The following is a 14,115-nucleotide window of genomic DNA, read 5'->3' on the forward strand; positions in this document are numbered from 1 at the left end:
CAAAAAAAAAAAAAAAAAAAAGAAAATATTTTTGTGGTAGATGCTGCTGCTTAAGTACCCACGGGTGAAACAACGTGCTGTCTCAGGAGTGCTTAAAAGTCCCAGAAAAAAGGCAGCTTTGTGTGCGAGCTGCTGGGAGGCCCTGAGCATCTGTGGAAGCAGGTAGGAGGAGAGGCTTCATCTGCAAATGCATCTTTCACACCCAAGGGGACTCCAGAGTGGCTGGGCTACTGAGCAGCTGAAGCAGCAAACTCCCAGCACCAAGGGCGGCAGAGGACCAGGCAGGTGCGTGGCCACCTCGATAGCAGAGGCCTGGGGCGGCCTCCCAGCCAGCTTTCCTTCACAGCACCAGCACGGGTGGCGCTCGGGGACACTCCCAGCCAGCTTTCCTTCGCAGCACCAGCACGGGTGGCGCTCGGGGACACTCCTAGCCAGCTTTCCTTTGCAGCGCCAGCACGGGTGGCGCTCGGGGACACTCCTAGCCAGCTTTCCTTTGCAGCGCCAGCACGGGTGGCGCTCGGGGACACCAGATCTGGTGCCCTCCTGTCCCCACCCGAGACCCCAGCCTGACAGTGCCAGACCTTCCAGACGGGGAGAGTGCCGGTTCTCACCTGCAATCACGGTGTTCACACATTCGTAGAGGAGGGACATGGCAGACGTGCTAAGGAAAGGAACACAGGGAAGCGGCATGAGGACTGGGGGCCTCATCAGACACGGTGACCCAATGCCGGCGGCTCAGCTGGAGACAGCCTCAGCCCCACAGCCCAGGGAGCGAGCCCCCAGGAAGGAGCCCACGCCCTGCTCTCCAAGGCCTATGGTGCTTGGCTGCTCATCATCTCACCTTCCCAGAAAGGGCACGTGAGAAATCCCACTGCAGCTGCGGGCCCATGACAGCATCTGGGCAGGGACGGACCTCGCACCCCCGGCGGCCCATGAGCCCATGAACCCATGAGATGGCAATACCACCTTCCTACTGCATCCTTACTAGGGTTTTCTGTTTGTTTTGTTTTTGAGATGGAGTCCCGCTCTGTCGTCCAGGCTGGAGTGCAGTGGAACGATCTTGGCTCACTGCAAGCTCTGCCTCCTGGGTTCACGCCATTCTCCCGCCTTAGCCTCCCGAGTAGATGGGACTACAGGCACCCACCACCACGCCCAGCTAACTTTGTTTTAGTATTTTTAGTGGAGACAGGGTTTCACTGTGTTAGCCAGGATGGTCTCGATCTCCTGACCTCGTGATCCACCCGCCTTGGCCTCCCAAAGTGCTGGGATTACAGGCACGAGTCACTGTGCCCAGCCTTTTTTTCTTTTTTTTTGAAATGGAGTCTCACTCTGCTGCCCAGGTTGGAGTGCACTGCTGTGATCTCGGCTCACTGCAACCTCTGTCTCTCGGGTTCAAGCGATTCTCCTGCCTCAGCCTCCGTGCAGCTGGATTACAGGCATGTACCAGCACACCTGGCTAATTTTTGTATATTTTAGGTAGAGACGGGGTTTCACCATGTTGCCTAGACTGGTCTTGAACTCCCGGCCTCAAGTGATCTACTCGCCTCGGCCTCCCAAAGTGCTGGGATTACAGGCGTGAGCCACAGCTCCCAGCCCTTTTCTCTGTTTCAACGTGTTCACACACAGATACTCGCCACAGAGTTGCAGCTGCTTACAGCTTTACAGTTGCCTGTGGGGCAGGGCCGCGGCCCAGGAGACGTCCCTGCCACGTAGCCTAGGAATGTGGTGAGCTTCACCAGCAAGGTACGTGTGAGCGCACGCTACGCCGTTCACACGGTGAATCATCCTAATGACACCCTTCTGTGAACATGTCCTTGTTGCTAAGTAACACATGACTGCATCTGAAAGTCACGGCGATGACGACTCTGCCTGTGGCCCACTCCACCCTCCCCTTCCCTGCAGTGGGGGCTGGGGGGTGGTCCTGGCTCTTCCTCAGCACTTGGTCTGAGGAATTAAAGTGTCCTCTTCTAGCAACCAAAGGCAGCCTGGCCTGAAAAGGCTCCTGACATACGGTCCCATTTCACAACCTTTCAGTGCTGAGACCCATGAAGAAAACCCGAACGCCTCAAATGTCTCTAGCAGCATGGAGAAGAGTCCAGTGGCCAGGAACGCCACCACAGGCTTCCACTCTAGGACAGAGAGTCTGCTGAACATATGAGCCTTCCATCTTTCAGCTGCTTCAGCACTGGACCCCATGGAGCCAGCCCACCCCACCGCTCCCGCAATGGACCCCATGGAGCTGGCCCACCCCTGCCACTCCGACACCGGATCCTGTGGAGCCCGCCCGCCCCGCCGCTCCGACACTGGACCCGCCCGCCCCTGCCGCGCATGGTCTCCACTCACCTGTGGATGAGGTTGGTGAGGGGCTCGATGAGCTTCTTGCCCAGCCGCGGCTCCAAAGGAGTCAGAGCACCAAACTGCGGGGACAGCAGGGCCTCAGTCTCCTGCGGGGAATGCACCACGCAGGGTGAGGAGGCCGCATCCCCGGGCAGTACTTGCCAGCTTGATGATCTTGATGAGGACCCAGTTGTTGGTGGAGGACGTCATCAGCTTGAAGAAGAGCGGGGCCAGGGACAGGTAGTTCTTAGGGTTCCGTCTGGCCAGCTCGCAGATGACGTTGACGGCAGCAGACTGAACCCCTGGGGAACAAGAGGTCCTCATGAGCATGCCTGCCCTTCTGCTTAGAAAACCATCCTCCTGTCTTCCTGGTCTGCGAGGAAGTTCTGGGGCCTGCGGCAGCTCTCACTCAACATGGCCCTGGTTCTGCCACCTCCTCCAGGGAACAGGCCACAGCAGCCAGCTCCTGGCACTGAGGAAGCATCGCTCAGCACTGTTGCCAGGCACAAGTGCGCCCGAGCGTCACCACGCTCAGGACAGCCGGACAGTGGCCTTCTGAGTGGGGGTTTCGGCAAGAAGGGCTCCAGAAACAGCTGCCCAGCCATCGGGGCTCAGGGAGCCTTCCTGCTGCGCCTGTGGCCAGCACTCCAGGGAGAAGCTCGCCCATCGGGTCCCATGCTTAGAGCTGGGGTCTCCCCTCCTACACGCAGGGCCTCGGGATTCCTGTGGGCTGGCTTTGGAGTCCACCAAACCACGCCTGCCACACGCCAGAGGCTTCCCACACGCAGCCCAGGGAAACTCAGTGAAACTGAATTTGAAGCCATGTCCCACAGTCACCACATCACAAATACACAACAGTCACGTGAGGTGGAGGCAGCTCCTGTGAGGGACATATGGTCTAGACCATCCCCTGCCCTGCGGAAGGCGCCCCGTGGCAGCACTGGTCCTACGACGGGCCGGCGGGGTGGGGCGTACACCTCTGCTCAGGGATACACCAGGCTCACCAGCTGCCACATGAGATCTTACTGCCCCCACCTCCAGCACCGCCCTCCCAGCTGCCCCAGCGAGGGGAGGCCCAGCCACCTCCAGCCGGCATGCTCCTGGACGGAGCCCTTCACTGCTCCCCACAGCACCCCCCAAAACACACCACCACATCTTCCCAGCGTACCGGCTGAACCCCCACCCCCAAGCCTGAAGTTTAACTGAAATCCACAAACCAGGGTCGGGGTCCTCCAGCTTCTCCTTCAGCCGGGGAAAGGCGGGGCGCAGCGACTCAGGGTACTTCAGGAACACCTTGTACATGATCAGCACGGCCTTCTTCCTGATGTAGGGCTTGGTGTGCGACATCTGTGGGGCAGCGGGCTTCAGCCTACACGGGTTTTCTGTGCCTCATCCCTGCTCACGCCTCTCCCCGTCACCCTCCTCCACAGGGAGAAGACGTCCTCCAGCCCGAGGCTGTGGCTGCACACCAGCCCCAGAGGCCAGAGAGCAGCATCTTAGATGGCACGGAAGCCGGCCTCCCTGTGCCCCGACTCAGGCCTGTCCTCCAGACTGAGCCCTTCTCCTGAGTGGCCTTCCTGCCCCAGGGTCCTGGGTCCCACAGTGGGAGGAGGAAGGCTGGAGAGGAAAGTCATGCTGGGAACACAGCCTACAGCCCAGCTCCCCACGGCTGTGCCCTGCAGCTGCTCAAGTTCCCCGGCAGAGCCCTCCCATCTATCAGGCCCAGGGAGCCACCCCATGATGGGGCGCTGACATCCGCCCGCTCATGGGCTCCCCACTGCTTTACTGTAGAGGAACCGGCACTCTGTGAAGGCCAGAGTCAGTGTTTTCAGCTTCGTGGGCCAGACGGCCTCTGTCGTGACCACGCGGCTGTGCCCTTCATAGCCAAGGCCACTGGGGACGACATGACACATGGAAAGAAGACGCAGCCGGCTGGATTTGGCCCTGGGCCGCAGCCCGCTGATCCCTGATCTAGAAGCTCAGCAGGCTGCGCTGACAATCTCCAAGACCATCAGCCACGATGTAGACACTGCCGGGCAGAGAGGCAGCCACGCGGGGACAGCACCCATCAGCCACGATCTAGACACCTCCGGGCCGACAGGCAGCCACGTGGGGACAGCACCCATCAGCCACGATCCAAACACTGCTGGGCAGAGGGGCAGCCACGCGGGGACAGCGCCCATCAGCCACGACCTAGACACCTCCGGGACGACAGGCAGCCACGCGGGGACAGCGCCCATCAGCCACGATCTAGACACTGCTGGGCAGAGAGGCAGCCACGCGGGGACAGCGCCCATCAGCCACGATCTAGACACTGCTGGGCAGAGAGGCAGCCACACGGGGACAGCGCCCATCAGCCACGATCTAGACACCTCCGGGAGGACAGGCAGCCACGCGGGGACAGCGCCCATCGGCCACGATCTAGACATCTCCGGGAGGACAGGCAGCCACGCAGGGACAGCACCCATCGGCCACGATCTAGACACCTCCGGGCCGACAGCCAGCCATGAAGGGACAGCGCTTCCCAGGGAGGAAACCACGCCCTTCCACACTGTTAATCTGGCTGCTGTTTTTTAAATGAAAAGGAACAAAGATCTCCCTCATGAGCTGGAGATTAAGTCAGGCACAAAACAGATGTTTCTGGGGCCAAAATTTTCAAGGGCTTCTCAGATTTTAGACTGTCACAGCCGGGGGTGTAGCCTTTGACAAGCGGAGTGGCAGGGAGGAGTCCAGCTGCGGTCAGGGATGGAGGAAAGAGGACCACACAGAAGCCCACTGGCAGCTCAGACAGGAGCCACTGTCAGACCTTGGGGCAAACATCCCCCACCGGGCCTGGCCCATCAGGGAGACCCTGCTCCTCCACTTGGCAGGATGATTTCAAACATAAACTCAAGACACGCAGGAATCAAAGCAGCCCAAGAGCTGCCCCACCAGCTGACAGTGATTTGGTTCCCATCTCAGGTAGGCCACACACCAGGGACCCCGGCCGGTTTCCGCACGGCCAAGCTTCCCTGGCATGCCACTTTGACCGCGTTTTTCCCCGAGCAGACATGCAGGGTGGCGGGCAAGCTTACAAACTCACCAGTGTCATGATGTCATTTGCCAGGTCTCTGGCAAGGTCTGGGGTGACGAAGCAGGACAGACCCGTCAGTGCAACGCCTGTGTCGTACTGGCTAGGGCTGCTCAGGTCCTGGAAAGCGACAGAGAAAGGGCCATGGCCAGGATGCCCTGGGCGGCACGTCCGACGCCTGGGTCGCCAGGAGCAGCAGGAGCAAAATCCTCCCAGGACGCCCCAGGACTCGGCATATCCCCTTGGGGGACTCGGCATATCCCCTTGGGGGACTCGGCATATCCCCTTGGGGTGCAGCTGTGCCTTATCACCCCTGCTGCAGAGGGGTCTGGAGCTGAACTCAGACGAGGAGGAACAATTTAGAGCCCATGGAAGGCACTGTCACCAAGAAAGGAGCCGGGATGGGCACGGCTGGGGACACTGAGGTGTGAGGCACAGCCTGGAGGGCTGTGTGTGTGGCAATCAGCTGAGTTCCCTGGCTCCTCCTGGGTGGGCATGCCGGGCAACAGTGAGGTCTGAGGCACAGGCTGAAACACTCTGTGGGCGGGAATCAGCTAAGTTTCTTGGCTCCTCCTGGATGGGCAGGGCTGGGGACAGGGAGGTCTAAGCCACAAACTGAAGCACTCTGTGTGGGAATCAACCGAGTTTCCTGGCACCTCCTGGGACAGAAGCACTTGTCACAAGTCACTGCAAGTGTGGGGAAGGGCCACCACGGGTGCAAGAGCAGAGCCAGGCCTAAAACCAGGGCTGCCCCCACCCATCACTGGCAGCTCCCAGGCCACAGAGACGGTGCTGCTGGGCCTGGCACGGAACAGGCAAAAGACGCGCCCCGCAGGATGGGGTCCTCGGAGAGCCTGCTTCCATTTGGGGTCCCTTGCCCCAACAACTGAGGGGAAGGGCCCAGGAACAGCTCCCGTGGGCCCCTCTCCAAGTTCAGCTGGCAGCTGCCCCCACGCTCCCCTGGACTCTGCCCCAGCTCTTCACTCCCACAGTTCTCACTAAAACACGGCATCCCCCCGGCTCCTATCTCAGCACTCGGGGAAACAAACCTTCTCTTGATATCACAAACCTGCTCTCGGGGAGAGATTTTCTTGAGGAAACTCCCAAGACTCCACCTACATATGCACCTATCAAGATCCGTTTTCAGGGTTACCATTCTGTGGTCAAAATATGACAAGGCCAGCTTTTTTTTTTTCAGACGAGTCTCACTCTGTCCCCCAGGCTGGAGTGCAGTGGTGTGATCTCAGTTCACTGTACCCTCTGCCTCCCAAGTTCAAACAATTCTCTGCCTCAGCCTCCCAAGTAGCTGGGATTACAGGCCATGTCACCATGCCCGGCTAATTTTTGTATTTTTAGTAGAGATGGGGCCAACTGGTTCTTTTGAAATGACACAGTGGCCGTGCACAGTGGTTCACGCTTATAATCCCAGCACTTTGGGAGTCCGAGGTGGGCAGATCACAAGGTCAGGAGATCAAGACCATCCTGGCCAACATGGTGAAACCCCGTCTCTACTAAAATACAAAAAATTAGCCAGACATGGTGGTGCACACCTGTAGTCCCAGCTACTTGGGAGGCTGACGCAGGAGAATTGCTTGTACCAGGGAGGCAGAGGTTGCAGTGAGCCGAGATTGTGCCACTGCACTCCAGCCTGGCAACAGAGCAAGACTCCGTCTCAAAAAAAAAAAAAATAAACAAAATAAAATAAAGTAACACAGTGAGTTGGAAGCGGTGGCACACACCTCTAATCCTACCACTTTGGAAGGCCGAAGCAGGAGGATCACTTGAGCCCAGGGGTTCGAGATCAGCCTAGGAAACATAGTGAAACCCTCCCTGCCTCTACAAAAAATACAAAAAAATCATCTGGGCATCGTGGTGCATGCCTGTAGTCCCAGCTACTCAGGAGGCTAAGGTGGGGAGATCACTTGAGCCTAGGAGGTCGAGGCTGCAGTGAGCTGCAATCGTGCCACTGCTCTCCAGTCTGGGTGACAGAGCAAAACCCTGTCTCAAAAAAAAAAAAAAAAAAAAAAAGGTAAGAAAATAATGTTTTGTTTTGTTTTTTTGAGACGGAGTCTCACTCTGTCACCCAGGCTGGAGTGCAATGGGGCGATCTTGGCTCACCACAACCTTCACCTCCCGGGTTCAAGCGATTCTCCTGCCTCAGCCTCCTGAGTAGCTGGGATTACAGGCATGCACCACCATGCCCGGCTAATTTTATATTTTTAGTAGAGACTGGGTTTCACCACGTTGGTCAGGCTGGTCTCAAACTCCCAACCTCAGATGATCCACCTGCCTTGGCCTCCCAAAGTGCTGGGATTACAGGCGTGAGCCACCATACCAGCCCAGAAAATAATTTTTTTAATTACAAAACAAGCCAGGAGGCTAGGCGCGGTGGCTCAAGCCTGTAATCCCAGCACTTTGGGAGGCTGAGACGGGCGGATCACGAGGTCAGGAGATCGAGACCATCCTGGCTAACACGGTGAAACCCCGTCTCTACTAAAAAATACAAAAAAAAACTAGCCGGGCGAGGTGGCGGGCGCCTGTAGTCCCAGCTACTCAGGAGGCTGAGGCAGGAGAATGGCGTAAACCCGGGAGGCGGAGCTTGCAGTGAGCTGAGATCCGGTCACTGCACTCCAGCACGGGCGACAGAGCAAAACTCTGTCTCAAAGAAAACAAAACAAAACAAAACAAAAAAAAACAAGCCAGGCACGATCGCTCACATCTGTAATCCCAGCACTTTGGGAGGCCACGGCGGGTGGATCACGAGGTCAGGAGATCGAGACATCCTGGCCAGCACGGTGAAACTCCATCTCTACTAAAAATACAAAACATTAGCCAGGCATGGTGGTGGGTGCCTGTAGTCCCAGCTACTCAGGAGGCTGAGGCAGGAGAATGGCGTGAACCTGGGAGGCGGAGCTTGCAGTGAGCCGAGATTGTGCCACTGCACTCCAGCCTGGGCGACAGAGCAAGACTCCATCTCAAACAAACAAACAAAAGAAATGAGGGCCGGGTGCAGTGGCTCACACCTGTAATCCCAGCACTTTGGGAGGCCGAGGTGGGTGGATCACTTGAGGTCGGGAGTTCGAGAGCAGCCTGGCCAACACGGTGAAACCCCATCTCTACTAAAAACACAAAAAAATTAGCCAGGTGTGGTGGTGCACCCCTGTAATCCCAGCTACTTGGGAGGCTAAGACAGGAGAATCGCTTGAACCCGGGAAGTGGAGGTTGTGGGGAGCTGAGATCGCACCACTGCACTCCACCCTGGGTGACAAAGACTCCATCTCAAAAACAAAACAAAAAACAAACAAACAAAAAACAAGGGCAGCTGTAATTCCAGCTACTCGGGAGGCTGAGGCAGTAGAATTGCTTGAACCCAGGAGCCGGAGGTTGCGGTGAGCCGACATCACGCCACTACTCTCCAGCCTGGGCAACAGAGCAAGACTCAGTCTCAAAACAAATAAACAAAAACGACACAGTGGACTGCAAACATCGGGAGCACGTGATCCTACACAGAGGAAGCAGGTGCCAACTTCCCGAGCCGGAGCCCCACAGGCACCACCTGCCTCTGAGGCCAGCCAGCGGCAGGCACCGGGTCAGAGCCACGCCCAACACACACGGCCTAACAGCTCCAAGCACCTGGCAAGGCAGCGGTGGATGTAAGTCCCCAGTGAGGTGCTCACACAGGGATCCGGCCATCCGAGCCCATCAGCAAGAGACACAAACCTGGGCCCGACATGTGGCCCTCCTTGCTGGGCAGCTGCCACCTGGGTATCCAGGGCGGCCGGAGACCTCCATCCTCCTCCCTCCCAGTTACCACCTGCAAAACCGCTCCCATCCTCCTCTCAGTGGGCCAGACTCCCACCCAGGCCCCTCCTGCTAGGCACTCCAGCCACCCTCATGGCCACAACCCAAGACCCCACGGCATCGAGGGCACATGTCGTCCGCAGCCCAGGCGGGATGCCCAGCTCCATAATCTTGCCCACAACAGTGAGCCCAGTAGAGCCAACAGTCCCGGGACCTGCCCCACACCCTGTGCCGGGCACCAGTCACCGCCAGTACCCCCACACCTGTGCCTCGGCAGGCTGGGAGTCCCTGGCCCAGGTCGCCAGGTCACCCTGTGGGGTCAACAACACAGTCACAGGGTCCTGCCCTTGCACATGGACATTGGAGAGTCGGGGCCATGGCCTCTGAGGTGAGGTCTAGGGCCAGAAAGGGGCCAGGTGCCCATGAGAAGGGTGGGCCTGATTCTCCAACACCCCAACCCCTCCATCGAGAGGCAGGAACCAAACGTGTTCAGAGCTCAGGGGCCAAGGAGGACCTCTGCTACCCAATGGCCTCCGTGACCATTTCAAAATGCAACATTTACATGGTGCTGAAAAATGCACCTCGTGGGACTCAAAAGAAACCGCGGGCAGGGAGCACCCCACATGGGGACGAAGGGCGCACAGCTACAGCAGGCACTACCATACGGGGAGAAGGGAAGAAAGGGGGCAACTGCAGAGGCCAGCGTCGAGTGGGCCCTGGAGCCCCATTTGCCGGCCCCTCCATGTGGTGAGCGAGGGAAAGGGGCACCGCAAGGCTCAGCATCCCTCCACCTCACAAGCCCACCAGGGAGCGCAGACTCCGACCCGCCGGGCCACCTCTCCGTGTCTGCTGGGAAGACCGTGGCTGCAGAAGCCCTGCTCGCACTCCAGGGTGCCACAGGTGCCTGCTGCCCACAGGAAGACCAGCGTGGAAACCAGATGCTCTGGCAGGGGACAGGCTGCACTCAGCACAGAGCGGCCTGGGCCGGGGACCTACCTTACGGATCTGATTGGTGGTCAGCATGATGACGTCGGTGCCTTCGTGAAAGCTCTGGGAAGCAGCGAGGTAGCCGATTCGCTGGGAGAGAACAGACAAGCACATCAGAGGCTGGGCACCTGCAGCCTTCAGGAGCTCCCAGCTCTGCTCTGCAGCGTCCGCACCAGGCAACGCAGGTCCAGAAGCAACGCCCCGCAGCCTGGACGCGGGGGCCACCAGCAAGTGGGAACCAACCCGCATTTGAAAACCAACCCAGATTTCTTCAAAATTCCAGAAGGAAATTCCCAGAGTTTGGAATATGTATTAGTTTTTTTTTCTTGGAGACAAAGTCTCACTCTGTTGCCCAAGCTGGAGTGCAATGGCACGATCTCAGCTCACTGCAACTTCCACCTCCCGGGTTCAAGCAGTTCTCCTGTCTGAGCCTCCCAAGTAGCTGGGATTATAGCCGCGCGCCACCACACCCTGTTAATTTTTGTATTTTTAGTAGAGATGGGGTTTCACCATGTTGGCCAGCCTGGTCTCGAACTCCCAACCTCAGGTGATCTACCTGTCTCAGCCTCCCAAAGGGCTGGGATTATAGGCCACTGAATCCACCTTGGGTAACAGAGCAAGACTCCGTCTCAAGAATAATAATAATAAAAATTGGCTGGGCACGGTGCCTCACACCTGTAATCACTCCCCCCACCCCACCAGCCTCGCCGTCCCGGAACCTCACCTTGAAGGTGAACTTGGAGGCACTCATCACTTCTATGATGTTGAAGGCGGCCCAGCTGATGTCGTATCCCAACATCTGTAACTGTTAAGGGATGCACAGGAAATTGCACTCACAAGCCAAAGTGGAGACAAAGGGTTTGAGCCGTAGCATGAAGCGCTCCCTCCCAGCACACGGAGCAGACTCACTCATGGTCAACAAACACCCAATACACACCCCGGAGGCCTTTAATTTCTTCTTTTGACAAACGACTCTGACATTTAAAAGCTACAGGGACAGGTTAGTGACAGGCACTAAAAAGAGGTTCAATGTCTGCAATTGGCTAACTGGCACTTATGGGTACTAACTACCACCCCTTGGCGAATCAGCTCCTTGAAATAGTTACGAGACGAGCAGCAGCATGGGGGACCCCGGACGAGCCCTTCGTCTCGCTACCTCCCACGGGAAAACAGGCCAGAGGGAGGAGTGCCTGTCCCCAGCTCACGCACTGACCTGGAACTGCAGCCAGGAAGGGAGCCAGCCCAGGAAGGTCCAGGGCCCCAGCTCTCCCCACTAGGCGTCCTGGTGCAGCCTGTGGTGGGAGCCAAGACTGCAGGCGAGGGGCGTCCTTAGTGAACCCCACCCAGAAGAGGACCCCATGGGGCTCCCTCGGGGCTACCACCAGGGCCTGTGGGTTGCCGCCCTCTGGCCTGTTTGCCAGTCATGTGACAATCACGGCTCTCCACTCCAGGACTCCGGGTTGGCCCTGAGGGGCTCACCGACAGCGGGTGGTACCAATGACTGACAGGTGGACAGATAGGCTGATGAACAGGGGGACACGCGCTGAGTGGAGAAGCAGCCCGACAGTGCTGGGCACTGGCCACCGGGAGACACTTACATACGTCAACTTGCAGACCGCGTTCGCCTTCACCGCGATGTTGTCCTGCTTCAGCTCCTGCTTGATCTCATCGATGCACTGAGAGATGTATTTTGCCTATAATGGGGGATAAACACAGAAATTACAAACATCTAGCTAAGATGGTTGGAATACTGATTCCAGGCCAGGAGCGGTGGCTCACGACTGTCATCCCAGCACTTTGGGAGTCCGAGGTGGGTAGATCGCGAGGTCAGGAGTTCGAATCATCCTGGCCAACTTGGTGAAACCCCGTCTCTACTAAAAATACAAAAATTGCTGGGCGTGGTGGCGGCGCCTGTAATCCCAGCTACTCAGGAGGCTGAGGCAGGAGAATCATTTAAATCCAGGAGGCAGAGGTTGTGAAGACACCACTGCATTCCAGCCTAGGTGAGAGAGCCAGACTGTGTCTCAAAAAAAAAAGAAAGAAAGAAAGAAGCCAGACAGACACAAGAGAGCACACCATATGATCCATTTCTACGAAATGCCCAGATGAGGCCAATCCAGAGACAGAAATGGGATCTGTGGGTGCCAGAGGCTGGGGGAGGAAACGGGGAGGATTCGCTTTCTTTCTAGGCTGAGAATGTTTTGGAACTTGGCCGTGGTGGTGGCACATAGCATTCTGCTACACACGCCCCACTGTTTGCCTACTCCTTGGTGGACGAACGTGTGGGGTCTTCCCACCTTCAGCCAGTGTGACCCTCGCTGCTGTGAACACCGTGCTCAGGTTTTGGGGGGATGTGTCTGGATCCCCCGGGCCTGCTCACTAACTGTGTCTCCAGAACACCATTAAGGATAGTTCTGACCCAAGCAAACTCAGGTACAAGGTCCAAATGGCAGATGAGGTTCCCAAGAGACAGGCAGGCGTGAGCCGCTCAACATGGATGGCACCAGAGACAAGCCGGGTCGATGCCATGCTGGCCCCAGAGACAACCCACCCCACCTGGGAGGAGAGAGAGGAGGGAGCAGCAGAGGCTTGGAGCGCCTCCCTCAGTGGACGAGGAGGCCCCCACGACAAGCCCTCCTAATGCACAGGAGCCCCTCTCCATCATCCGACAACAGACCAGGAGGGATGGCTCCCTGGGCCCCATCCTGCCAGCCCCTACGTCGGGATGCAATGTTCCTCCTGCTGTGCCCACCAGAGGCAAGGATGGCAAGCCCACCCTATCGCACTTCTGTCCCCAGCCCCACTGTAGCTGGCCTCAAAGCAGCCCCAGGAATACCCACCACTCATGTGTCAACCAGGACCACACCCCAAGCTCGGCTGCCAGCTACACCGAGTAGGGAAGGAGCCACAGCTGTGGGGGAGTGGGGGGCTGGGGGGAGCACAGACACACAATATTTTCCTAAATGTTTTATGATCCAACTCTGTACAATGGAACAAGTGTCACCCGATCCTCCAGACGCACTTCAAATTACTACACCTCGCCCCAGGACTGTGCTCCCATCCCCACAGCAAGGCTAACTCACTCCTCCTGCTCAAAGGGCCAGGACTGTTGATGATTTATAAGGGAAAGAACAAAAAGACCATCACAGGCGCGGAGAGGTCAGACCCTCACGAGGGCAAGGGGGATGGGATGTCAGGCAGCATGGCTGCCATGGAAACCGGCCTGGGGTTCCTCCAAGGTTCCATGTGGAGTTACTGCCCGGCAATTCCACTGCTGGGCGTGCACCCAAGGAGATGGAAAACAGGTGTCCAAACAAAAACAAGCACACGAACGCACATGGTAGCACCATTTATAGTGGCTTGAAACAGGAACAGCCACCACGCTCACGGCTGATGAATAATACACACAACGTGGTGGGTCTGCGCCAGTCAACTTGCTTGATTTTATTGATTTTTTTTGAGACAGGGTCCCACGCTGTCACCCAGGCTGGAGTGCAGTGGGGAGATCACCGCTCACTGCAGCCTCCACACCCCAGACTCGAGTGATTCCCGTGCCCAGCCTTTCAAAGCACTGGGACCACAGGGGTCACCACCACGCCCAGGCACTAGTCAGCTTTCTAGGAACTCGGCAGTGGGTCGCAACCCTGGGACTCCTTCCTGGCTTTTTAACTGCTGATAAGGCCGGGCGCAGTGGCTCAAGCCTGTAATCCCAGCACTTTGGGAGGCCGAGGCGGGCGGATCACGAGGTCAGGAGATCGAGACCATCCTGGCTAACACGGTGAAACCCCGTCTCTACTAAAAAATACAAAAAACTAGCCGGGCGTGGTGGCGGGCGCCTGTAGTCCCAGCTACTCGGAGGCTGAGGCAGGAGAATGGCCTGAACCTGGGAGGCGGAGCTTGCAGTGAGCCGAGATCGTGCC

The 14,115-nt window shown here is 57.8% G+C and overlaps 1 protein-coding gene across 2 annotated transcripts in view; it reads right to left on the reverse strand.

The window, feature by feature from the left end:
• Window positions 1-14,115, reverse strand: part of AP3D1 (adaptor related protein complex 3 subunit delta 1) — a 54,991-nt gene that overhangs the window by 29,247 nt on the left and 11,629 nt on the right. For both annotated transcript variants that reach the window (XM_025366086.1, XM_025366085.1), the window contains exons 2-9: window positions 11,794-11,889; window positions 10,920-11,000; window positions 10,205-10,285; window positions 5,420-5,527; window positions 3,555-3,684; window positions 2,500-2,639; window positions 2,344-2,417; window positions 612-661 (exon numbers count right to left, since the gene is read on the reverse strand). In XM_025366086.1, coding sequence (XP_025221871.1) covers window positions 612-661; window positions 2,344-2,417; window positions 2,500-2,639; window positions 3,555-3,684; window positions 5,420-5,527; window positions 10,205-10,285; window positions 10,920-11,000; window positions 11,794-11,889 — 760 coding nt within the window. The remainder of the gene's footprint in view (window positions 1-611; window positions 662-2,343; window positions 2,418-2,499; window positions 2,640-3,554; window positions 3,685-5,419; window positions 5,528-10,204; window positions 10,286-10,919; window positions 11,001-11,793; window positions 11,890-14,115) is intronic.

This window comes from Theropithecus gelada, chromosome 19 (genome assembly GCF_003255815.1).
Source record: "Theropithecus gelada isolate Dixy chromosome 19, Tgel_1.0, whole genome shotgun sequence".
NCBI classification, from domain to species: domain Eukaryota; kingdom Metazoa; phylum Chordata; class Mammalia; order Primates; family Cercopithecidae; genus Theropithecus; species Theropithecus gelada.